Source organism: Callospermophilus lateralis, chromosome 1 (genome assembly GCF_048772815.1).
Source record: "Callospermophilus lateralis isolate mCalLat2 chromosome 1, mCalLat2.hap1, whole genome shotgun sequence".
Lineage (NCBI taxonomy): Eukaryota > Metazoa > Chordata > Mammalia > Rodentia > Sciuridae > Callospermophilus > Callospermophilus lateralis.
In genome coordinates, this window is record NC_135305.1 from 100,599,302 (window position 1) to 100,624,122 (window position 24,821).

At 43.1% G+C, this 24,821-nt stretch overlaps 1 protein-coding gene across 1 annotated transcript; it reads left to right on the forward strand.

The window, feature by feature from the left end:
• The first annotated feature begins 20,178 nt into the window (after positions 1 to 20,178).
• Igfbp1 (insulin like growth factor binding protein 1) lies at positions 20,179 to 24,376 on the forward strand. Its single transcript, XM_076854183.2, has 4 exons — positions 20,179 to 20,551; positions 22,029 to 22,213; positions 23,227 to 23,352; positions 24,239 to 24,376. The coding sequence occupies exons 1-4, from the start codon at positions 20,179 to 20,181 to the stop codon at positions 24,374 to 24,376; spliced, it is 822 nt and encodes a 273-aa protein (XP_076710298.2).
• The last annotated feature ends 445 nt before the right edge of the window (positions 24,377 to 24,821 follow it).

Here is a 24,821-nt window from a genome sequence, read left to right on the forward strand (position 1 = left end):
TTTAATCTGATTAATGTGATATTAATAAAGATTGCTGCTGTAATTCTTTAGACCTGCTTCTCCATCAGAGAGCAGTGCTCCACCTAACACCAGCTGTTATCTTCAAAATCTGTGCATATGAGTCTTTAATTCTAACCTTTCATTGCCCCTTGTGGGAAACTGCTGGCTTGACCATGCTGGTCATCATGGCATTGAACATGTGCAATTTTTTTTTTAAAGAGAGAGAGAGAGAATTTTTTAATATTTATTTTTTAGTTTTTGGTGGACACAACATCTTTATTTTATTTTTTTATGTGGTGCTGAAGATCGAACCCAGTGCCCCGCACATGCCAGGCAAGTGCGCTACCACTTGAGACACATCCCCAGCCCCATGTGCAATTTTTTCTTGTCCTTATTTTCCATATCATGCAGTATAACAATATTTTTCATAGGCTTTGCAATGCATTCAGTATTATAAGTAATCTAGAGATGATTTAAAGTATATGTGTGGAACCTAAGTAGATCCTCTCAAACACTACACCATTTTATATAAGTGACTTGAGCATCCTTAGCGGCCTGGAACTGATCCCAATAGAAAACATGCTCATGTCTTCACAGTGCCCCTTAGAAACTGTTCATGTCAAATGACCTGATGGCAGCTAAGCAGTCTATCATGTTTTCATCATTCCTAGGTATCTTGAGGTATACGATACTAACAGCATTATAGAATATCTGCCCCACTTTACTACACATTGAGGAAACTTGCAAGTACATACCAGATTTTTAATTTTTGTTTTACCCCACTCTAATGGAATAATTTCTTGCATGTGTTTTTTTAGTAATGAGAATAACCCTTTCCAGTTACAATGTCCATTGCAGTCTATGACATCCCCAAACTGTTAAGGAAGCTATTGTCACATTGGTGATAGGGGAACTGAAAAGTTTCTAAAAGAGAATAGAATGTTTTTTTAGGAGTGATTTTTGACATTCCCTGATGCTTATCTATACCGTGTGATTAGCCACTGCATTCCTATGACCTGGACAGAATCAGCAATCCATAAGAACTTGGAACTTATACAAGAGAAACTCAAGGGGCTGGGGATGTGGCTCAAGCAGTAGCGCGCTCGCCTGGCATGCGTGCGGCCCGGGTTTGATCCTCAGCACCACATACAAACAAAGATGTTGTGTCTGCCAATAACTAAAAAATAAATATTAAAATTCTTTCAAAAAAAAAAAAAAAAAAAGAGAAACTCAAGCACACACATGAACTTCCCTGAAAACAGTCAAGGTCAAAGTCTGAGGACTCCATTTCCAATCCATCTGCTCATGCCTGTCTTCTGCTTGGAGTGATAACTGTTAGAGCAAGTAAAACATTCTACTTTACTGAATTATTGTCCATATTTATGTGCCCAGTGGAAATATTTAGTAATTAATTTTGGTGGAAGCCCAACTAGAAGGCTTGTTTCCAATGTTGAAGTAATAGGGAGCTAAACTTCTATTAGAAGAAAATAAAAATAGATGAGTATATTAACTTTAAACATGAGACTGATTAAGAATATTAGTCTGAAGCAATGGGAACATGTAAGAGTTTACCATTTGCTGCATAACAAATTACATTTAAACTTAGTGGCTTAAAACAAATATTTATATAGTCTTCCCTTATCAATGGGGCTATATTTCAAGAACCCCAGTGGGTGCCAAAAATCACACAGAGAACTGACCCCCAAAATACCATTTTCACCCCAAACATATGTAACTAAACTTTCACCTGTACACTAAACTTTAATCTTTTCACTTAAAGGAAGCACTTCATGGCTTCTCTTAGGCATATCTAAATTGCAGGCATCACAGCTCCTGCACATTGGGGCCATTACAATAAAAGAGTCACTTGAACCCGAGCACTGCAAAATCGTGACAGTTGATCTGAAAATCAGGACAGCTATTAGGTGACTAAGAGATGGGTAGCACACACCATGTGGACACACTGGACAAAGGGATGATTCATGCCCAGGCAGGACAGAGAGGGATGTCTTCACAATGCTCAGAATGGCAATTTAAAACTTATGAATTGTCTTCTTCTGGAATTTTCCACTTAATATATTTGGACCACATTTTACTGTAGGTACTGTATATCTCACATTTTTTTTTTTTTTAAAAAACACACTTAGATTCCTATTTTCATAAATGGAACCAAGTTACTCCTTACTGCATACTCTTCCAAATTACTGATGACTTTTCATGTCGCTGACTTTGGAACACAACATGCACAGTAGAAAAGTTGTAGTGTCATGAGGCTGTACAAGGACAGTTATGTGTTTAATCCCCACAAGGACCTCAGAATGAGGCCAGGGGTGAAGAAGTTTTGGAAATTTAGTGAGGGGTTTTTCGGGAAACATTTATCCAGCAGGGTGTGTGGGAACACTTAAAATCTGCTTCCACTGATTTCTAAATTACGAGTGAAGCATGACTGTCCTCCATAACTGAGAAGTTAAAGACTGAAGGCCGAGTGGCCCGAAACAAGAAGTGGCAGCAGTGAAGGGTGGACTGGATTTGGTGAGATCAAGGCTTAAGCTCTTCCCATGGGTTCAGAGACCCAGCTGCACAAACCAAGAGCCCTGATGCTTAGCCAGAAGGTGGTGAAGGAGTGCCCACTCCCTTGAAGAGGACGAGTTGATTGTGACCATGAACAGAGCTTCTGTTGTGTAGCCTTGGGGTAAGTTTTATTTATTTTTTATTTTTTTGGATACCAGGGATCGAACTCAGGGGCACTCACCCACTGAGCCCCATCCCCAGCCCTATTTTGTGTTTTATTTAGAGACAGAGCATCATTGCTGAGGCTAGCTTTGAACTTGCAATCCTCCTGCCTCAGTCCCCCAAGCTGCTGGGATTATAGGCATGCACCACCATATCCAGCTTGGGATAAGTTTTGTACACCGTTTCCTTTCAGCAAAACCTTGGGACTGGATTCATGGCAACTCCAAGCAACCCAAAGGATGAATTTAAGCCTAAGCATGAGTCGGCATCAGATCCCGCTGCCCTGGTGTTCAACGTGGTTGTACCATTCTTCAACCCCACCAGCAACATATGGAGTTCTTGCTGCTCCAAAATATCACTAGCTTGTGTCATGTTTTTTTTTTTTTAATTTAGTTTTCTAATAGGTGAGTAGTATATTTCATTTTCATGAGTAGAATCTCATTTGCATGGTGGTCCTAATAAGCATCTCTATAATGAGTAATGAAGGTGAACTTCTTTTCATGTATTTAACAGTCTACATATTTTGATTGGTAAACTAAAATAACTAAAGGCCAAAGACATCTATATTATTGACAAGGGCAAATGGAGTAAACTCATCTATCAAAGGATCCTCAGATTGAATAAGAAAAACCCAACTATGGACTGCATAAAATAAGATGTATCTAAGAGAATGGCTGAGCTCAGTGGTGCACACCTGTCATCCCAGTGACTCAGGAGGCTGAGGCAGGAGGATTGAGAGTTCAAAACGAGCCTCAACTTAGTGAGGCTTTAAGCAATTCAACAAGACTCTGTCTCTAAATTAAAAGGAAAAATAAAAATAAAAACATGCTGGGGATGTAATTCCGTGGTGAAATACCTCTGGGCTCAATTCCTGGTGCCAAAGGTAGGGGAGGAATGTATAATGAGAAAAAATAATATTGGGGAAGTAAAAATGAACAAATACAGACTTAAATACTTATATTGGAAAGGTTGAATTCATGGCAAAACCTATTAAAAAAACAAAACCAAAAGCACAGTGTAATAAAAACAACTAAAATGAATAGTCGTTGTGAAATTTTTGTACCAGATAATAGAAAAATGAACATCCATAAAGAAAAATACTAGGAGAAATAGGAACAAGAGGAATGAAGTAGTAATTGAAACTAATTCATTTTTTTAGCCCATGCTAGATCAAGGCAGGAAAAATAAATGATTAAATTAGAGGAAAAAGAAATGATCAATACCACATTAAAGTTTATCACCTTTCCTGTAAAAATCATCAGCACTTATAAAAAGAGACTTTGAATCCTAGTATTTCAGAGGACAAGATCTCAGAGTAAATATATTGGGATAAGAGAAAGAATTGGGACTTTGATCAAAAATAAATTGCAAGGTAATAGTATATTTTCTTACTAACAGGAGGTACTATTAACTAGCTATTTATAACAATGAACTGAGACTCTAGTTTGATGTTTTCTAATAATATTGAAATGCGTTGAAAGCTTACACATCAAACAATTTAGTATTGTTTTACAAACATGTAGAAAGAACAGATGCTCCAGACTCACATATGAAGGCAGCATATGCAAAAAAGAAAAATATCAGATGAACAGGGAGGAGAGTTTTTGTCTTTTATCACATGTTCTTCTGGATGTTTGGCCATTTGGAAAAAATAAAAAAATAAAGCCAAATTCCTAGCTCCTGCCTTGAACTAAAACAAATTATAAGGGATTGAAGGTTATACTCTAGAAATCACAAATTATGGGAAGAACAAAAAAAAAACCTTTAAAAATATGAAACAAAGTTGAGTTCTTACATCATCACATCATTTACTAAGATAAATTTCAAGTGGATTAAATACAAAAAGCCCCCAACATTTTAAAGTATCCGGAGGAAATGGACAGATTGAAGGAAAAGGGTAGATTATTCTGTCAATTTATCGTAAGTAAGGCTTTTCCATGACTCACAACATAGATTTTAAAAAATGGACTATCTTTTAAGACTTCTGCAAAAAAAAAAAATAAATAATGATACAGTATTGAAAAGATAAAAGACAAATACAATTCCTTTAAAAGATAAACAAAGGGCAAGTCTGTCTATAATTTAGGAAACACACAGCAGCCTGATGGACAAATCCACAAGGTTCCTGAGCAGCTGGTAAAACTGGCCTTTCTGGCATACACATACTCAACCGCCTTCTTGGTAATAAAAATGCAGATTGAAATGAAAGCAACGTACCATTTGCTTCCATCTGCGAGTCTGGCAAAAAAAATCGAGAAGCATGAAAACTTTAGACAAGGCAGTGAGGAAATTGCTGCATCCACTATGGGAGGTAATTTGGGAGCATTGAGAGTACATACATGTTCCATTTGACCAGCAACATTCCTAAACACTGATTCTACAGAAAGATACACGCATACATGTACATGTACAAGGTGGTTGATAACATCATTTTGTAGAAGATTGGAAACAACCCAAATATTCATCATTGTGGACCTGTTAAACTATTACTATTTAAAGGAATACTGTGCATCTATAAAAAGCATGCAAGCACTTTTCATAGAATGATAAGGAAAAATTTCTATGTTTTAAATAGTCTTGGACTAACTGAGGAAAAATAAGACTTTAAATAAGTTCTAGAAGCAGCTTTAAATTAACAGGTATGGTGAGGAAGGGTTGGATAGAGGATAGAAGGAGTCACTGTGTATCTTTTTAGGTCAATGTTTTGGAACTATAGAAGCGTATTGCCACTTAGGAGTGAAAAAGGAAAAAAAAAAATGACTTTCTGATGAAAAAGCCAAGGCACATGGACACTAAGGCGGGGGCCCAGGACTTCCTGGTTGGGGGAGTAGTTAAGGGTCCTAACCCAACAGGTGCTCCAGGGCATGCTCAAAGCATGGTAGGCACTGATAGGTTTTGACACCATGTAGGATTATCTCATTCTCCTAGGCCAGCATTTCATTGTGCATCTAGAGCAGTCAGACAGACAGACAGACAGCTCATGGGATTTCTCTTGTGCCCTGAAGCCCCCTCTGACAGGGAGGCCTGGGGCATCTGGTCTCCTTGGCCTTCTGCATTAGCACCCTCCCCCCCCCACACACACCTTGGGTTAAGGGGGCTATTACTGCCCAGATTTGGGAGATCTTGCCAGGTGGGCCAGGAGAGGGAAAGAGTAAATGCCCAGAGTCTTAGTACTGCAGTTACCAGGCGACTGGGACCTTCCCTGGGGTTCAATATAATCCACAGCCTAGAGTACCCCCTCTCTGCCTACCTGCATCCTGGGCTCCATCCTGTCTCCTCACCAGGACCTGCCTTCTTACAGTGCCCTGGCAGCCCCACCGTCTAGATATACCTGCCCCTGCCCCGTGGTGCTGAATCACCACTCAGGCCTGGGGCAGGTGCAGAAGCCCACCTGTGCGGGATCTACCTAATGACCTCGTGGCGGCGCTAGGCAGGTTCAGGCGGGTTCTCCTCGTTGGTTACTCTTGAGTACACTTGAATGTGGGCCAGTGGCGTTCTGTAAGTAGACGGGGAGAGGGGGTGCTCCCAGCAAGAAGCCCTGTATGACAAAAGGAAAGGGGATTATCTCCTTAGCCAATTCAACCAAGACCAAACTCCTTTCTGTGTCCAGCCAAGCTGAGAGGACTTCAGAGTATGTTCTGTGACTGCGGACTTTCCTTTTCTTCAGCGATTCTCCAATTTCAGTTGCTCAGGAACCCCTGGAAGACGTGTTAACTGCTCAGAGTGCTGGACCAGCCAAGTTCCCGACTGAGCTGCTGCCATTAGCTTCTCTAACAATTCCCAGGTGATTCACTGGTGTAGGTCCACTTTGGAGACTTGGCTTTAATGAGTGGCAATAAAGACCACAGAGTAATGGTAAACTTGGGTTATGCTAATCTATACTGGTTTTGGTCTCCTATACTAATATTCATTTCCTAACACGCCTTGAGCATCTAGGGGGACTGAACTAAAAATAGAGGAAATCAAGCCCTAGGAACACCTGATGGAATGAAACAGCTCAATATGGAATATTTAGGCAATTTAAAAACCTTTATTACTTACCAAAGAACCAAACATGATATTGTTTTAAGGAAGCTGGCAACAATTAGAAGAAACTACATGTTAGTTTTAGACATAATTTTTTGGCGGGGGGAGGGGTAACAGGGATTGAACTCGGGGCACTTAGCTACTGAGCCACATCCCGAGTCCTATTTTGTTAGAGACAGGGTCTCACTGTGTTGCTTAGTGCCTTTTGCTGAGGCTAGCTTTGAACTCCCGATTTTACTGCCTCAGCCTCCCAAGCTGCTGATTTACAGGCATACACCACCACGCCCAGCAGTTTTAGACATAATCGCAACCTTCCGACATCCCTAAGAACGAAGTTGTTAGTATGTCCACTTTAATGAAGGGAAGATGGATCTTAGAAATTGAGGTATGTATCTTGGGGTCACTTAGTGGTAGTCAGCAGAATCAAGACAAGAACCTGGGATTTGTACCAAATTAAAAAAATAGGGAGAACTTGGGCTTGCCTGGTTTTCAAGCAAAAGTGCTCTATACCCTTGTTATTATTTTTTAAAAAATATTATTTTTCTGAACTTTGCCACTAAGTTGCTGTGTGATTTTGGTGGGCTCTCTCCTGTCTGTGTAAAATGAGATAGTATATAGGGCTTTCCCAGCTTTGAAACATCCTCACATGCAGGAACCTAAGAAAGGAGAAGAGAGCTGAAGAGAGATCACGTGGGCTCAGTGCACAGGCCCGTGGGCAGGTGCAGAGCTAAATTCGGGTGGACACCTACCCACCCTCCTGACTGTTCACTTTGAGGACATAAATAGGTGGCAAAGAGGCTGAGATCCCTTAATTCTAAAGTCTTCCTGAGGATTCAGAGAGCACTAAAGGGGGATGGGGACTCATCTGACCTGTACAGGTTTCACAGAACTGCACAGCTAGGTGACTGGTTGCAGGTGAAGGTGTTGATGGTGGCCAGAAAGGAGAACTCCTCTATGCTGCTGGTGAGCCTCAGGGGGCAGCCGTTCTATGGTGAAAATTGGCATTAATGTGTGATATGCATGCAAGTGTTCATGACCTTGAACGAATGTGTCAGGAGATAATCAGATGGAGTTGTTACTTATTTCCTGCTACTGATATCCATGGAGAATGGTCTTTCAGTGCCCCAATATATTCAGTGTGCATAGCCAGGAAAAGAACGCTGCTGGAATAAATTAGGGCAAATCTAAGGAAAGGAATACCTTGCAGAAATATGTGTCTAAACACGTGTGTGCAGGTACATACATGTACACATATGATGTATATATAGATAAATAAGTACACTATAGTCAAGATATGTGCAAAAGAGATGCATGAACATGGTAATATCAGTCTCATCCAGGAGGCAGGATGATGGGTAAATGCTGCAACACACGGTTAAATCAGTCAGGGTCACTACAGGTGAATTGGGCTGGCACTAAACAACCACACAGAGACAGAGAAAATGCCTTTTTCTTGGGGTTCAGCGATGGTTCCACTGCCCCAGTTCCCTCAAGGAAGGCCAGAGAGACAGGCAAAAGAGAGTGAGTACCAGCTAAAACTCTATGTATTGGAGGGGACACACTCGAGAAAGTTTCACCCAAAGGAGGCAAGGGATTGGGTTTCGGGGGATGTAGCCCAATCCCATTGGATGACACCCACTCCCAGAGCTGTAATTCCTTGCCCAACAAAGATGAGGTCCACCTGCTTTCACACGGCGAGTGGAAGCCTGTTCCACACCTTCATTGCTCAAGGCTAAGGGTACGTGCTCAGCTCCTGTTCATGGTGGCCTCCGATAGGTAAAAAATTTGTTTTTCAGTACTAGGGTGGAACCCAGGCCTTTGTGCATTCTAGGTAAGTGTTCTGCCAATGAACTACACACCCCAATCCTTTTAAAATTTTTATTTTGAGACAGGGTCTCACTAAGTTGTGCAAGCTGTCCTTTAGCTTTTGATATTCCTGACTCAGTTTCCCAAGTAGGTGATTATAGACCTGAACCACCATGCCAGGCATGATGGGTAAATTTGAACATTACTAGCCAGGTGTCTGGTGCATACCTGTAGTCCCAGCCACTTGGGAGACTGAGGCAGGGGAACTACAATATATAGTGAGACCCATCTTAAAAAATAAGTTTAGTATCACTTATTTCTGTTTTACATGTTCCTAAAAAGAAGATATAATGAATATATAATAATTTAAAAAAGTAAAACTCACTTAGCATAGTTCATTTATTTTCCAGATGGGGAAACTGAGGGTGGCAGTGGAGAGGGGCTTGTCCCAAATCCCTAAGTAAGTCAAGCCAAGGCTGCTTCACCCTCTGCCTTGTGCTACCTGATATGACTGAGAACAGAGCAATATGTTCTTAGACAAGTTCCTGAATTGCTTCATCAACAGATGAGTTACAGACACAGTCCCTGTCCATCAAAGACCTTCACAGTCCAAGACCAGGATGGATTAGATACACGTGACAAGTATTTGTCACAAGGACCATATGGTCCCAGAATAGTGGCCCGCAGAGGTGACAATGAGAACTCCTCCCTAGGTCTCTGTTAATGTGTGAGAATACCTTGGGCAGAGGCATGGGGTAAACTCAACACTTGGTAGCACCTTCTATTACAGGTTAAGCATCCCTAATTCAAAAATCTGGAACCCGAAATGCTGAAAAATCCTTAGTTTTTTTTTTTTTTACTATAAATACATATAATTTTTATTCGTAATTATATCATTTTTGTGTTCTTTTTAGATATACATGACAATAGAGTATATTTTGACATATTATACATACATGGAGTATAACTTCCCATTCTTGTAGCTGTACATGATGAGAAGTTATACTGTTGTGAATTCATATATGAATATAGGAAAGTTACGTATTATTCATTCCACTATCTTTCCCTATTCCCATCCCTCCTCCCTTAACTCCATTCCCCTTTGTTTAATCTAATGAACTTCTCTCCCCCACCATATTGTGCATTAGCATCTGCATATCACAGAAAACATTTGGCTTTTGATTTTGGGGGATTGGTTTATTTCACTTAGCATGATAGTCTCCAGTTCCATCAATTTGCCAGCAAATGAGATAATTTTATTCTTCTTTATGGCTGAGTAATATTCCATTGTGTATATGTACCACATTTTCTTTATCCATTCATGTGTTGAAGGGTATCTAGTTTGGTTCCATAGCTTAGCTATTGTGAATTGAGTTGCCTTAGCTTTTTTTTTTTTTTTTTTTTTTTTTTTTTTGACACAGTGGAAAATACCTGACCTCATGTGATAAGTTACATGCAAAACACAGGCCCACTAAAAATATCCAAAATTATCTTCAGGTCATATGTAAAAGGTGTATATGAAACATAAATAAGTTTTGTTTTTAGTTTTGGGTCCCATTCTGAAGATATCTCATCATGTTTATGCAAATATTCCAAAACTGGATAAAATACAAAATTTGAAATAATTCTAGTCCAAAGCATTTCAATAAGGGACACTCAGTTGGTGATGCATTTTCTATTGGAACTGTTTTTACTACTGGGTTCTACCAAAATTTCCATTGAACATTCTTATTTCTCCAAACTCCACTTGAAGGAATTACATGTTTCTGATGTGCTTCAGGCTGCCTTTAATCTCTAGATATAGAAAAGTAGCTAATGGTAAATACTCTTGTAAAGAACCGCAGCACAATTCACAATAGCTAAACTGGAACCAACAAGATGCCCTTCAATAGATGAACGGATTTTAAAAAGTGGCATATAGACACAATGGAATATTACTCAGCAATAAAAGAGAATAAAATCATGGCATTTGTAGGTAAGTAGATGGAGTTAGAGAAGATAATGCTAAATGAAGTTAGCCAATCTCAAAAAAACTAAATGCCAAATGTTTTCTCTGAAATAAGGAGGCTGAATCATAGTGGGATAGGGAGTGGGAGCATGGGAGGAGTAGATGAACTCTAGATAGGGCAGAGGGGTTGGAGGGGAAGGGAGGGGCATGGGGTTAGAAATGATGGTAGAATGTGATGGTCATTATTATCCAAAGTACATGTATGAAGACATGAATTGGTGTGAATATACTTTGTATACAACCAGAGATATGAAAAATTGTGCTCTATATGTGTAATAAGAATTGTAATGCATTCTGCTGTCTTATATAAATAAAAAATAAATATAAAAAAATAAACTAAACAAAATTTGGGAAAAAAGAACCATATAGAGTGTATGTGTGTGTGTGTGTGGGGGGGGGCTCTGTAAACTCTATTGATAATCAAATAAGTGCAAAATATTGTAAAGCAGTATTGCTTTAAAATTATTGAATGTGCAAATGTGAAAGTGTCCACATACAAAATCAGTGATGTTGGTGTGAAATTGTGTTTTTGTGCATTGTTGCTGGCAATGTAAAGGAGTATAAGAAAGCAATTTATTCTGTGAATCTAGACCCTTAAAAATTGCATCTGAAGCCAGGCCTGTAATCCCAGTGACTCGGGAGGCTGAGGCAGGAGGATCGTGAGTTCAAAGCCAGCCTCAGAAAAAAATGTGACACAACTAAACAACTCAGTGAGACTCTGTCTCTAAATAAAATACAAAATAGGGCTGGGTATGTGGCTCAGTGGTCATATGCCCTTAAGTTCGATTCCCCAGTATAAAAAAAAAAAAAATCTCATTTGCGACTTTTCAAGCTGGAACAAGGAAAAAAAAATGTAGCATTATTTGTCACAAAGAAAAGTTGGAAACAAACCACTACCCAACTATCCAAGTGCAGCAAACTGGGCTCTCAATAAGTACAAGAGAAAGGGAATTTGGGAAGAAGGGTATTTGACATTATTGGGCTTTGGGATTACAATTAGAAGTTCCTCCTTTTTGATTCTTTGGCTCTCGGTTAATGTCTGCGCTTGGCCTTTTTGCAATAAGCAACTTTACCAAGAAGAGATCTTTACCAAGAAGCATACTCCTTCAGTCACTCTGCTGTGGATATCCACCCTCTTTACCCTCAGATACCAGGCAGCCACAGCTCCCTGCAGGCAGGCCTGGATCTGAGAGTATCTGCCTGAGAGATGTCCACAGGAAACTGGGCTCGTACGTTGGCTCTGTCATTTGAGGAAAATTGCATAATCCTTCTGAACCTGTGTTTGACTAGTGAAATGGATCTGTGATGCACATGAAATGAAATAACAGGAATGATGATTAGTCATCACAGTGCACTGGGAAGAGGCAGTGGCTGGCAGAGAGCAAGATGTACCAGGAAGGGTAGAGAGTGATGTGGAGCTACAATAGGCCTGTGGAGAGGAGGTGACAGGTGAGGGGGAAGAAAGGAGAGCATCTTGCAACAGGAAGAAGAAAGGAAAACATGAGATGAGCACCTCCATAAACCTGTCAGAGAGACAATTTTCCATGATTCAGACCCTTGATACATACACAATGATGTGAGTGACAGCATCCCACACGATACACACACCTATGGAGGTGACGGTGCCTCAGGGAATGTGCTCACTGTGACTCAGAGGTTGGGACCCCACCCTTTTGGGGTCAGAGTCGTTCTGCCTGACCAAATAACTAGAGCCAGGTCACTAGTCCCTAGTGCCTCCAACCATGCCATAAGTCAAGACCTTTGTTCAAAGTTGATGTGTTCAGGAATTAAGCAGGGGACTGAGGGCTTGTGGAGAAGAAACCTACAGCCCCATCCTGGGGAGGGGGATCCTGCGGGCCCTTGAGGCAGTCTGTTGTGGGCTGGGTGAGGGCAGCCTCAGTATTTGCATTGGACTGATGGCCTTATAGGTGCATTAAGGTCTCTGGCTGAGAGTGGCCGCCTCAAGTACAAGCTGTAAAGGGGCCTGAGGGTGGAGTTCTCAGTGTAGGTTCACAGAGCCAGCTAATGCAATAGGTTTCACCTCACCAAAGTCATGGCCCTCTCCACCATGGGTCTATGCTGGATCAAGCAACACGGTGCCCAGAGGTGTAGCAGGGGTGGTGTGGCTTCTGGAGGCCCCTGTGTGTCCCAAGTTAGCTTCTTCTATCAACATACTCTGTTTATAAAAGGGGCAACAAAGACTCCATGTGGATATCCACTTGGGATGAGCCCCAGGGAGCTAGCTGGTAACTCCTCCACATTTCCCTCCCACCACGCAGCTGTAACAAGGATTACTCTGTATCTGCATTTCTTCCATCAAATGCATTCATTGCCCTGAACCAGAACTTGACACCACTCCTCTTGCAGCGGGGGTAGGGGGGTGGGGTGGGGGGGGATGGGAAAGTGGGGGCGTTTGAACAAGTGAGAGACAAGAGGGAGAGTACATCAGAAGCAACCCTGATTCCATGGCCTGGGGTGGGGCCTGAAGATCAGCATTTCTACTCAGTTCCCAGGTGGCTTGGTGCTGGTCTAAACCTGTACACTTTAAACAGAGCAGAGTGATGAGGAGGGGCCAAGTCTCAGCAGCCTCACTGCAGGGCAAGGACAAGGGAGTGACTCTTATGTGCGCCTTCCCAGTGCCAGGCACTTAGTATCTGTCCATGTTTTATTTCTTATCTATTTATTTATTTATTTAATTTTTTAGTTTGAGATGGACACAGTGCATTTATTTATTTATTTATTTATTTATTTATTTATTTATTTATTTATATGTGGTCCTGAGGATGGAACCCAGTGCCTCACATAGTAAGCAACTGTTCTATCACTGAGCCACCATCCCAGTCCCAGTATCTGCTCTCTTTAACCAACCCCCAATGCACCCCTGAATGCACTGGGAGCCTGGTTTTACCGCTAACACTGTCTTCTGACAGGGACCCCTGAGTTCATTTGACTCCTCTCATGTTTAGAATCTGGCATTGTTGACATGACAGGAGTTAGGTGAATTTTCCACCTGGGTTACTGGGGAGCGTAGGTGTGAGCTATTTTTTCCCAGCCTTTCTTTCAGTTTGCAGAGCGGTACCTTTATCTGCCTGGGAGATAAGGGCAGCAGGCGAGGCCTTTGCATAGATTTACATCATCCCCTTTGTTGATCATAACACAGGCAGAACAACTTTTTGTGCTTTCCCCCCAGGTCAAAAACAGCTTCCCTTTTGAGGTTTCCCTGGATTGCAGTGGTTTTTTTTTTTTTCCCCCTTTGAAAGTTTGACTTTGCCCTTGACTCTATTATTTTTCAGGGTACAGATTGCCCAATTTCTCTGGCTGCCAGTGGGTAAGCAGCACATAACCCAAAAGGCAGAATTGGGAAGAGTGGATGATGGAAGGCTTTGCATAGTTTACATCATGCAAAGGCCCACATCCTCTGCCCATGGCAGCAGGAGCTCACTGTGATACCCAGGATGACAATAGCTCACATCCATTCAGTGCTTACTTAAGCCAGAAACTCCACTGTGCCCATCTTACAGGTGAAAAATCTGAGGCCCAAAGACACAGAAATCCAAAGTGAAAAAATGTGGTCTTGCTCTGGTGTGACCTCCCCTTCAGGCTCTAGTAAACCTCCTGGAGTTGATTTAAAAAAAAAAAAAAACACACACACTTTTTTAGTTGTAGATGGACACAATATCTTTGTTTTTATTCATTTATTTTTTCATGTGGTGCTGATGATCGACCCCAGTGCCTCACATGTGTGAGGCAAGCACTCGACCACTGAGCTACAACCCCACCCAGTTGAGTTCTTTTGATGTAACAGTCAACACTGATTCTTGGCATTCCTACAATGAAAAGACAGGAGTGTTAAGTGCTATTTAATTATTGGCAAAGATGCTATAAGCTGTCTGTTCACTTGGCGCCCCCTGGAGTCCATAGTGGGAGTGCCACCACCATGTGTTTCTTGCCTTTTCTAAAGTGGTTTCCTCTTCTCTACCACAGAGAATTTACAGCAGGGTAGGAGGTGGTGGCTATCTTCCAGTAATTGTCATATGTTCTTTTTTTGTTCAAGTTGACATAATACATATTCCATAACTGGCACCAAAATCTTCCTAAGATTTGTTGTAGCCTCCAAACCATCTTTCAACACTGCCTCCCCAAACGAGCCTGAAATTGCCCCAGCACATGAAGACACTTTTGGCTTTACCCTACAGCAAATGCCTGCTTGATGTAGGGTAATGCCAAAAGTGTTTGCAGGAATCATAAGGCTTTGATTCAGGTCAAGTAGGGGTTGCAGCCCAGCTGGTGCTGATGAGATCGCCTGGTAACAGTTTTGTCTCCACTTGATACTAGGTGTATACACTAAGTGCTTAAAAATACTGATTCGCTCCCCTGCCCATTCCTGGCTACTCCCCACCCTGTGTCCAGGTACTCTTGGCTCCTGGATTCCACCCTTGTTTATGGGGCACCTATTGTGTCTTGTGTAGGTTCTGGGCAGAGGAGCACTGGGCACCCATTCCTGCCCACTCAGCCAGATGGGAGACAAACACACACACACACACACACACACACACACACACATACATATATATATATATATAGAGAGAGAGAGAGAGAGAGAGAAGTGAGCTTGTTTTGGATCTTCAGCATGACCACAACACAATGCATCCTCATGCTTTGGGAAGCTAGGGAAGCTGCTGCCTAAGTCTCCCTGGGACCCAGGGAAGACTGTGAGGAGGAGAGGCCATTTACGGCAGGTCTCAGACAATAGAGAAGGGGTTAAAGGGAGACAGGACCATAGCTGTGAAGATTGAACTGAGCCTAAGAAAGGCCTTCAAGCTTTGGATGTTCAAAGAGCCCTTAGAGTCACTGACAACTTCCCAAAGACCACATAGTAGCACAAGGGTTATACAGGTAACTAGGGAGTCCTTGAGGTGACACGTGGATCCCTTCTCTCTGGCTTCCTTTATTTGTCCCACCATAGTCATGCTGCATTCTCTGACTCCGCTAGAAATTCTGTCCAGCATCGAAGCATCTATTGAAAGCTCCCTCCATGCCCTCCTTCGAATGGCCCTTTTTCTCTCCTTCATGCATTTATTACAAGCTGCAGGACATTTTGTTATAACATCTGTTTATTTTCCCCTCTAGATGTTTGAGGATGGGGCTGTGTCTCAACAATCCTCCGTTCCATCTGGGTGTCTGGCTGATGCTCCAAAAGGAGGCTGGAAGAGGGTCTCCAGAGCTGCTCCCTCCCTGGTGATGTGTCAGGGGCCCTTTCTAATGTTCTCCTACAGGAGGAACCTCTGGCTACCGGCAGAACACCATACTCTCTCCAGTTCCCTGCCCTCACCAGCTCCCTGTGCTCTCACACGGCACCTTCATTCTTTGTTGCTCGGAGGAGTCCCATGTGTGTTTCAGGACCAGCCATGGCGGCACTTTTTCCAGAGATGCCTGAACATGCTGCATGCTTTTCTTTGCCACCAAAGTAGGACAGAAGAGGCTGGACACCTGAGGAATTTTCAGGAAGCAGGTTTATTGACTGCAGGGTCCAGAGGTGGCTCTCGCCTAAGAATTCTTCCTCTGAACAATGGAGTATAGAAATTCGTTGAACCTTACACTCTTTTAAGGGGACCTAAGAGGTTCATATGACAAGTGCTCTCTGATCCCATCCTGTAGACCAGACACAGGTTTCACAAGTTTTTACTAAGAAAACAGAGATAATATCTTTTTTTTATAACAAGCTTATAGACTCTACTCTGTCACATCTTTTGAGTGCAAAGCTGGCATTTGTAAGAAAGAGGAAAACTCCCAACCACAATAACCTCTGCAGACATCCTGCTGATCTGACAAGAGGAGAGGCTTAATTATGGCAAGGGTCTTCTGGAGGGGGGACTCTGGCCTGTTTCACCACCACAATCATCACAGGATGAGTTTATAACCCTCGAGAGACACCCTCCTCCCACTAGGACTGTGAACATGTCAGATTGCTGCTCAGTCTGGGGCGTCTCATTACCTACCTCCACAAACCTAGCTCCAAACCCACCACACTGAAAGAAGAGCTCTCTGATTGCCATTTGGCTACATTGGTTGGGACCAAGAAAGCAGACAGTAGCTCAGAAAATGCATGATGGAAGGAAGGAAGAAAGATACCTTCTGCTGTTTTTGGTCACAGGAGGGTGGGGGTTATCAGGACAGAGTCTTGGAAGAAAACTTCTGGGATGGATATAAGAGATCATGGGCTCTGGAGATGAGGACAGTGAGACAATGGAAATTGAGGCATGAGGACAGCAAGACCAGAGTCTTGAGGTGTGGAAGGAAAATTGTGTTGTTTTTAATGAACAGGGGAGTAGGTTCATTAAAGTTGGAAAATGAGCCAGAGTTTTGGAGTCTTTGGCCTGGATTAGGATTAGAGGAGCAAGTCACAGGTGGCTGAGTCACTATTGTGCTCACCCCATAGAGGACTGACACACGAACAGAGAGTCCAAATGGGCCTGGAGGAAAGGGCTGAGCTCATTTGTGTTGACAGAGGGTTGGGAGGAAAAGCGGAACTCTTAGGTTGAGTGGCTGTTTGGTTTGTTTGATGCTATGAGGCAAGCAATGGAAACATTTGGGAAATCGATCTTCAGGGAAGATCCACTACGTGCAAAATGAGGGTGACCTCAGGGAGGGAGGGAGGGCAGGAGGGTAAGTGCATGATGGGGTGAACTGTCCAGGCCCAGGCAAACTAACTGGCACACAGTAGGTGGGCCCCAAGGATTTGCCAAAAAATTTTCTCATTCATGTATTTCATTAAGAAATTGTTCAAAGTGTGGACGGTGATCACAAATTGATGAAGTCAAAGAGAACAGAAAATTCAGACCACAAATTCTTCTACAAATGAAATTATTTTAGGGACCTACATCAAATGTGTTAATTTAAAACAATTAAAATTTAAATTTAAAATATTAATTTTAAAGCAAAATGTTAAAGTAAATTTGAAATCTCAATAAAAAATGACAAACATGATCATGAACTTCCAAGTAAAATTACTTTGATGGATTTTATTTTGATTGTTGCTGAAGAGATACTGGAGCTGTTGCTCTTTGAGACTTTTCAGGTAGAACAAAAAGGAACATGGCAAAACTGAGGCACTTTCTTGGGTCCTGGCAACCAAGGAAGTGACTAGGATAGGAGGTAATAAGTTAATTTCAATTTTGTTATTCTTAGGTAGGTAAAGTAACAGAGAAACTAAATATATAATACAAATCCAGAAAGGATACAGAAAAGTTCAGACTGTCCCTTAGCCACTTAAATTCACACACTACCCTACTGCCAAGTGGGCATTATATCTGTTTTCATGTAGTCTTCTCAAGACATTCCATAAATTTAGAGTCACAGTTACTTTTATTATACAATCAACAATGGCATATTCTGTACCTTCTCATTCTGAGCTTGGAGGTTTTATTTAATTTGAAAAAGTACTCATCTTGAAGATTTTTTTTGCTATCAGGTAATATAGAGCTGCTTTTTTTCCTCATTAATAACTGCATATTTCCCAGTGAAAAGATGCTCCCAAAGATTTAGTTATCCAGCCCCTGGCAATAGACATTTAAGTTGTGAGCAGGATGGCTTCAGAGTAGAGATTGATTGGCTGGTGCATTTTTACATTTTACATTTACATTACATAATCTCACACCTGTCTCCAACTCTGTGGGCCATGTAGCCCAGGGCCAGCAAGACTTGTCCTTTGAGTATCCTTTTCTCTTTCCCATATGGCTCCCCTCATTGGTGGCCTTGGGCTGTGTCCATCTCTGCAGCACCAGGAAGTAGGGTCAGAGGCAACTCCCTCTACCCTCTCTGGTGAATCTAAGGAGGACCTTTGGATACAGGGACCATCTTGGTTAGTCTTCCTGAACACTTTGCAAGCTTCTGTGTGATGGGGCCATGTTCCTCTGCTACTAACTCCTCCACACCCACCTTGGATATCTTCCCTCAGCCCCCCACCTTCTAAAGCCTCCTTAATCCTTAACTCCCAACTCAGGAGACTTCTCGGCAGGCAGGTGTTCTACTGTGAGCTATCATAGTGTCCCCCTGACCCATCTCCCTGGTCCTTGGTATTGTATTCCTTATCTTTTAGGGTTTTCAATGAACCTCAAATTCTAGAAGTACATTAGTCACTATTGTCACTTCCCCATACACTTGCTCTGGAGGAAGCATCAGTGCTGGTTTCCTTGAATGGAAGAATATCAGTTCCTTATTTAGCCAAGTTACAGAGAAAGGCATTTTCTTAAGACTCAGGTAACATGAACCTAAGTGCACCACAGTGTACCAGTAGTGCAAGGTGTGCCATAACAGCCTTTGTGACTTTGACCTGCAATGTTCTTCATCCTCTGGCCTCAGAGTCCATTAATGTAAAGCAAGGGACTGGACAGATGCTTGCCACTCCAACCACCTTCCAGGGACTCCCCAGGCCTGAAATACCACTCCTAAAGAACCTGAAGAGAAGGACAAACAGGGGTCAGGGCCAGGGCTGGGGGCTGCTCTGGGCCTGTGACTAGACCAGCAAAGATGGGGACAGGCAGGTGAGGAAATATGGGGCTGGACGAAATGCTGCTCCTGGAGTCCCAGAGGCAGGGTTCCACACTTTCCTGATCATAGTTGTTTTCCTGAGAAGCCATGGACCGGTGTGCCAGAGAGAGCCTGCAGCTCCTGGAGCTGAGCTCACTTCTGATTTTCTTTAAAGGCATCTGACTTCTTTTCCTTCCTTGTGATCTAAGAGAATAACCAAGAAATAGGAATTTTACCTAAGAAAAGATTTCATATTTGACATTAATAAATATTTGGCTTAAGCCATAATGTCAGAAGGAGTTTTGAGGTCCTGGCTCCATTGCCAGCAACTAGACTGTTCCTTCAGGCTTTGAGCCTGTCTCCTTGGAGGTGAATTAACAAGGTCCTTCTCTTGGGGCTGAAGTGAGATTTGATGTGTTTGGCAGAAACCTCCCTGTAAACTGTGGGTTTCCCTGACTGCTAGGAGGAGTCTTCCTGCAGAACAAGGGAGGCACTTCTGGGCTTAGCCATAGAGAATCCACTCCCTACTCATGTTCCTTGAAGCTTACAGAGACCTGGTCTTCATGTGTCCAACCTTCCAACCCCAGGCCTTGGTTTCCCCATATGAATGCTCAGGCTTTCCCTGAGTCCAGTAGGAGAGCGTTGGCTAACCAAGATGACTGTCTTTCAACAAAAACAAGTGCCATCCCCCATCTGATTGCATGCTTGTTGTTAGATATGGACTTTAGCTCCAGGCCTTAACCCCCATAACAACAGGACAAACATTGTCTGAAACCGGAACCGTTTACCCTTCTTCCACCCACGGTTTGCGCAGAAAGCAGGAGCAAAACAAACTTATTTTGAACACTAGGCTCCTAGCACACCGCGCTGGCAATCATTAACTTTCTAGTCCAAGTGGAGTGAACCGCGCCCTTTATAAGGCGCGGGCTGCACCCAGCGAGCATCGTGCACTGCCCACTGCGATCCAGAATCGGACACCTATCAAGCCACTGCCAGCTGCCCAGAGAGCATCAACCACCGTGCCACTGCCACCGGCCCAGAGAGCATCGTTCACTGCCTGCTACCCTCACTTTGCTATGCCTGAGGTCCCAGCTGCCGGCCTCTGGCCGTTCCTGCTTCTGCTGGCTGTCCAGGTCAGCGCGGTTGCCAGCTCGACCCAACCCTGGCACTGTGCGCCCTGCTCTGCAGAGAGGCTCGCGCTCTGCCCACCAGTGCCCTCCTTGTGCCCGGAACTCTCCCGGCCTGCTGGCTGCGGCTGCTGCCCTATGTGTGCCCTGCCTTTAGGCGCTGCCTGCGGCGTGGCCACTGCACGCTGCGCCAGGGGACTCAGCTGCCGTGCACTGCCGGGAGAACCTCGGCCCCTGCACGCTCTCACCCGGGGTCAGGGCGCCTGCGTGCCTGAGCCTGCCACAGCCACCGCGAGTGGACTCTCCAGCATTGAAAAAGAAGGTGAGGGTACTATAGCCCCTGTCCTGGGATATTTTAGAGGCCTGAAGCCCCACAGGGACTTGTCCAAAGCCCACAGTGAGTGGGGTCACAGATGGCCCAGGTGGAGTGCTTGAAGCTGGAGTCTGTAGTGGGGAAAAGAGCTTCAGTCACTTAGTGGAGGCCCAATACTGTTGGGTCCTGGGGGGAGGTGCCCCTACTGAAAAAGGTCGAGGCCCAAGGGCACACAGCTTAGTGAAGCATAGAAAAGAGAACCCACAGGAGGCACCCTGGCCCATTGAGCTCTTGAGATCAAGACAGTGGAGGCCATGAGACTGCGGGGACTTAGCCCTCCTCTCCCCTGCCTGTGACAGCCCCAAGGGCTGGTGCATTCATTTGGAAAGGTTTAGGATGGGACTCCCTCCAGCTGGCCCCTCCAGGAGGTGGTTGGAATGTCCTTTGTAATATATGTCCTGTGGATACAGTATGTGCTTCCCAGATGTTTACAGAACATAATGTGAAAATTTAAGCTAAAAACTTCATTTCCATTCATTGCCATAGACAAACAGTGTTTGATGTGTATGTTGCCCCTAAGAACTTGACAATCAAGTTGCTTCCTGAATTTAAGCAGTGATTTGTTTGTAGTAGGAAGCTTAGGAAATGCCTCTTCCTCTACTCCAGCCCCATATCTCCCCATCTGGGCTGGTTGCACTTCCTGTGTGGGTCTTGGAGTAGTCTCCAGGTTCCATAACTTTATAGGAATCTGTATGGGAGCACCAGACTATTCTGAGTAGGGAACACAGTTTTTTCTGCCCTTGAGAGTAAAAGAAATGGAGCTGTCTCAACATTCCTCAAAGGAAATGGATTTCCCTTGGGCTAGGGGTGAGGTCCTTTGAGCTAATTCTCTCAGATTCTTTCCATGTATCCTTGGACTCTATCTCCAAGGTGTCTAGTGACTTCCCTTTCTTTGGATGGGGGCAGAGAGGATGTTGGTTACAGAGAAGTCACTTAGTATTCACTTAGTGAATAGGGCAGGGCCCCCTGGAAGACAAGAGGCTACTGGTTTGGGTTAGGGGAGCTGCATTCTAGACCCTACCTCTCACCGAACTCTACCACCTGTTTATGGGATATCACATTTTATGGATGGAAATCTGAGGTTCTAAGATTCCTCACTAATGGGGTCAGGAATTGAGCCCTAATCCTTGGCTTCTTCCGGGTGTTCCTGGCCTCAGCAAACTTACGTGTTGCTCCTTCCCAGCCACTTTAGAACTAAAATCACGGGGCACCCTTAACACCCTCCAGAACTAGTTTCTTCTAGAATTGAACTGGGATTGCTGTTGGGTCATCGATGATCCCTTCCCAGAAACTATCTCCAAAAATCTGGGTTAACCTGACCATAGTTGCATCCTGGCCTGGTGCTTTTGAGGGAAGGAAGTGACTCTGAGGAGTCAAGGGCAGGTGTTTTCAGAGGGCTCATGAGTTTGCTGCATTTCTTTTTCAGAAGCGAAGGCCTCCGTGGTCCCCGAGAGAGTGCCTCCTGAGAGTGCGGAGATGACTGAAGAGCAGCTATTAGAGAGTTTCCACCTAATGGCCTCCTCCAGCGAAGACCAGCCCATTCTTTGGAATGCCATCAGTACCTACAAAAGCATGAGGGCCCGTGAGATGGCCGACATAAAAAAATGGAAGGTGAGGCCCTATGGTTAGATGCATTTGCTGCTAAGTACCTTTAGGCAGGTTCCTTCATGTCTCTGAGCTCATCCCTAAACAAGGGGTCAGAGTAGAAAATCACTAAAGAACATTGGGTTATACTTTGCTGAAGCTAAGCACAAGAGCCCAACTATCCTGCCTCCCGTCATATCTTTTTGTCCCCTTTAAAAATTATGGTAAAATATACATAAAATTTATCATTCTAGCCATTGTAAATACAAGCTTCTGTCTCATTAAGTACATAGTGGCAACCATCATCACCATCCCTCATCACCATCCATCTCCCAAACTGAAATTTGAAACCCATTAAAAAATAACTTCCCATCACACTTTAATTCTACCACTCGAGGGCGACAGAGAACCAAAGTTGGAGTGACTTAATTTCATTCCGGAGTTGGGTGAGGCATAAAAGAAAGAAAATCACTACCACAGACATGCATGCCCAGAAGAGTGAAATACTGAATTATTTTTTGGATGCTTCAGAATTTCATCTGGAAATGATGACACATGGAGGAAAGTTAATTCTTAACTCAGGATGCCTTGTTCCTCACTTGATTTGGATTATGTGAAATAACTTTGTAGATTGCAAAGTTTTTCGAAATCTGAAAGTCTCTGCTGCTAAATTCTCTGTTTTCTCACTCTCATTTCTACCAAATGGTGGGTGCCAACAAGTGGCAGGAGTTGTACAGAAAGGTTTTATGGTATTGGCTAGACTTTTGCCAGGGGATGTCTCTGTATAGGTGTTTAGAAAGCATTCAGTGAGGGAGGGAGTGATGTTCCCATCCTTTATCCTAAAAGCTTAAGTCAGAGACCAAACCCCTTGCACACATGTGGGAAAAGAAGTCCTAGAGACTGCTGGTAATTTGAAACTGGGTCCTGGGACCTCATGGCTAAATGTTGGGGCTGCTCTGGCCCATATAAAACCCCAATTGATTATCATTTAAGACGATAATTTTCTGATATTCATCCTAATCAAAATTTTCTTTTATCAGCCCTGCCGACGAGAACTCTACAAAGTGCTGGAGAGATTAGCTAAGGCACAACAGAAAGCAGGAGAAGAAATTTACAAATTTTATCTGCCAAACTGCAACAAGAATGGATTTTATCACAGCAAACAGGTAGGTGGCCTTACTACTGGGTGTTCTCATAGGGATAGCCACCGTTGCCCCACATCGATGGTAAAGAAAGTTTAGTCCTACATGGTTTTATTAAGTCCAAGGCTGGTTTTATTAAGCTGGTTTCCTGTGGGTATCAGGAAAATCTAGTTCCAAGGTAGTCTCATGAGCTTCTCAATATTCCAAAGCCAGTGGAGGAAACCCTATGCTGGCCAGCAGTCTGGAGATGACCCTTGCTCAATCACTCAGCAAGCAAAGGAGACAGAGGGCTTCACAGGTTTCCTAACACTTGTGATATCAGTTCCTGGCCTATAATGCTAGAGAAACAGAACAAACTCAGTTTGGAAGAGAAAGTGTCTTTGAACATCTGTTACTTTTTCTCCCCCACAAGGAGAAACAACCTCTAAAATAAAGCACAATAACATATTTGTGACTTGCAAATAATAAATGTGACCAAACAAACCCAGACTTAATTTTGAGGAAGCTTTTAGGATTCATTGAAGCACACATTCTGGAGGTTTTTTTTTTTTTTTTTTTAATGGGTGGGGGTGAGAAACTTGAGGTCTAGGCATTGCCTCATAACACACAGGGAACAGTGGTTCCAACATGGGATATGTTGCCTTGGGACTGGGCTCCTCTGGCATTGGGGCCATGAAGCAGACAGATGTCACAGTACTGTCTTTCACACATTTACTAAGTTCTTATCACATATGCTACTCAGCCATTGCCTCCATATGGGTTGAGAATGAGGATGGTGTTGGATTTGCCCTCTTGGCTGGTGGGTGGCTCTGCAATGCTCTGGCTGTGCTCAGGGAGGGGGCTGGCCAGAGCCACACCTTCCCTGTCCGCTCCTTGTCTGCTGCTCTTGACCTTGGACTTGTCTTTGCAGTGTGAGACATCGCTGGATGGAGAGGCAGGACTGTGCTGGTGTGTCTACCCTTGGAGTGGGAGGAGGATCCCGGGATCTCTGGAGATCAGAGGGGACCCCAACTGCCACCAGTATTTTAATGTGAAAAATCAAAAATAGATGCTGCATATGTTCTTTCACATGAAGTATTTAAGTATATAGCATATTTATACTCTAGGACATACACACATTTTTATATATGTGTACATGTATATATATAAGGACTACTTTTTATACTCCACATATTCCTTGATATATAAAACTGGTTTATATTTATTCACTGTAAGTTTATTTTTTTCTACACAGTATCTTGTGCTATATTAATTTGTATATCATGAAACACTTCTCATCACCTTATGTGTAAATACTATATTTCAGTTCTTCAAAAGCTCATGCTTCTGTTTATAAAGAGCATAGAGGGCTACTATCTAGAAGATGCAGAAGCAAATAGGAGGCAGTGGTCTTCCAAGTGGTTTAAATGACAGTCAACCTGTATTTAAGAATGATTTACTCGGCACATCCCGCCGATCCATGTCTGATATAAATTTTCATGGAAAGTTGAAAA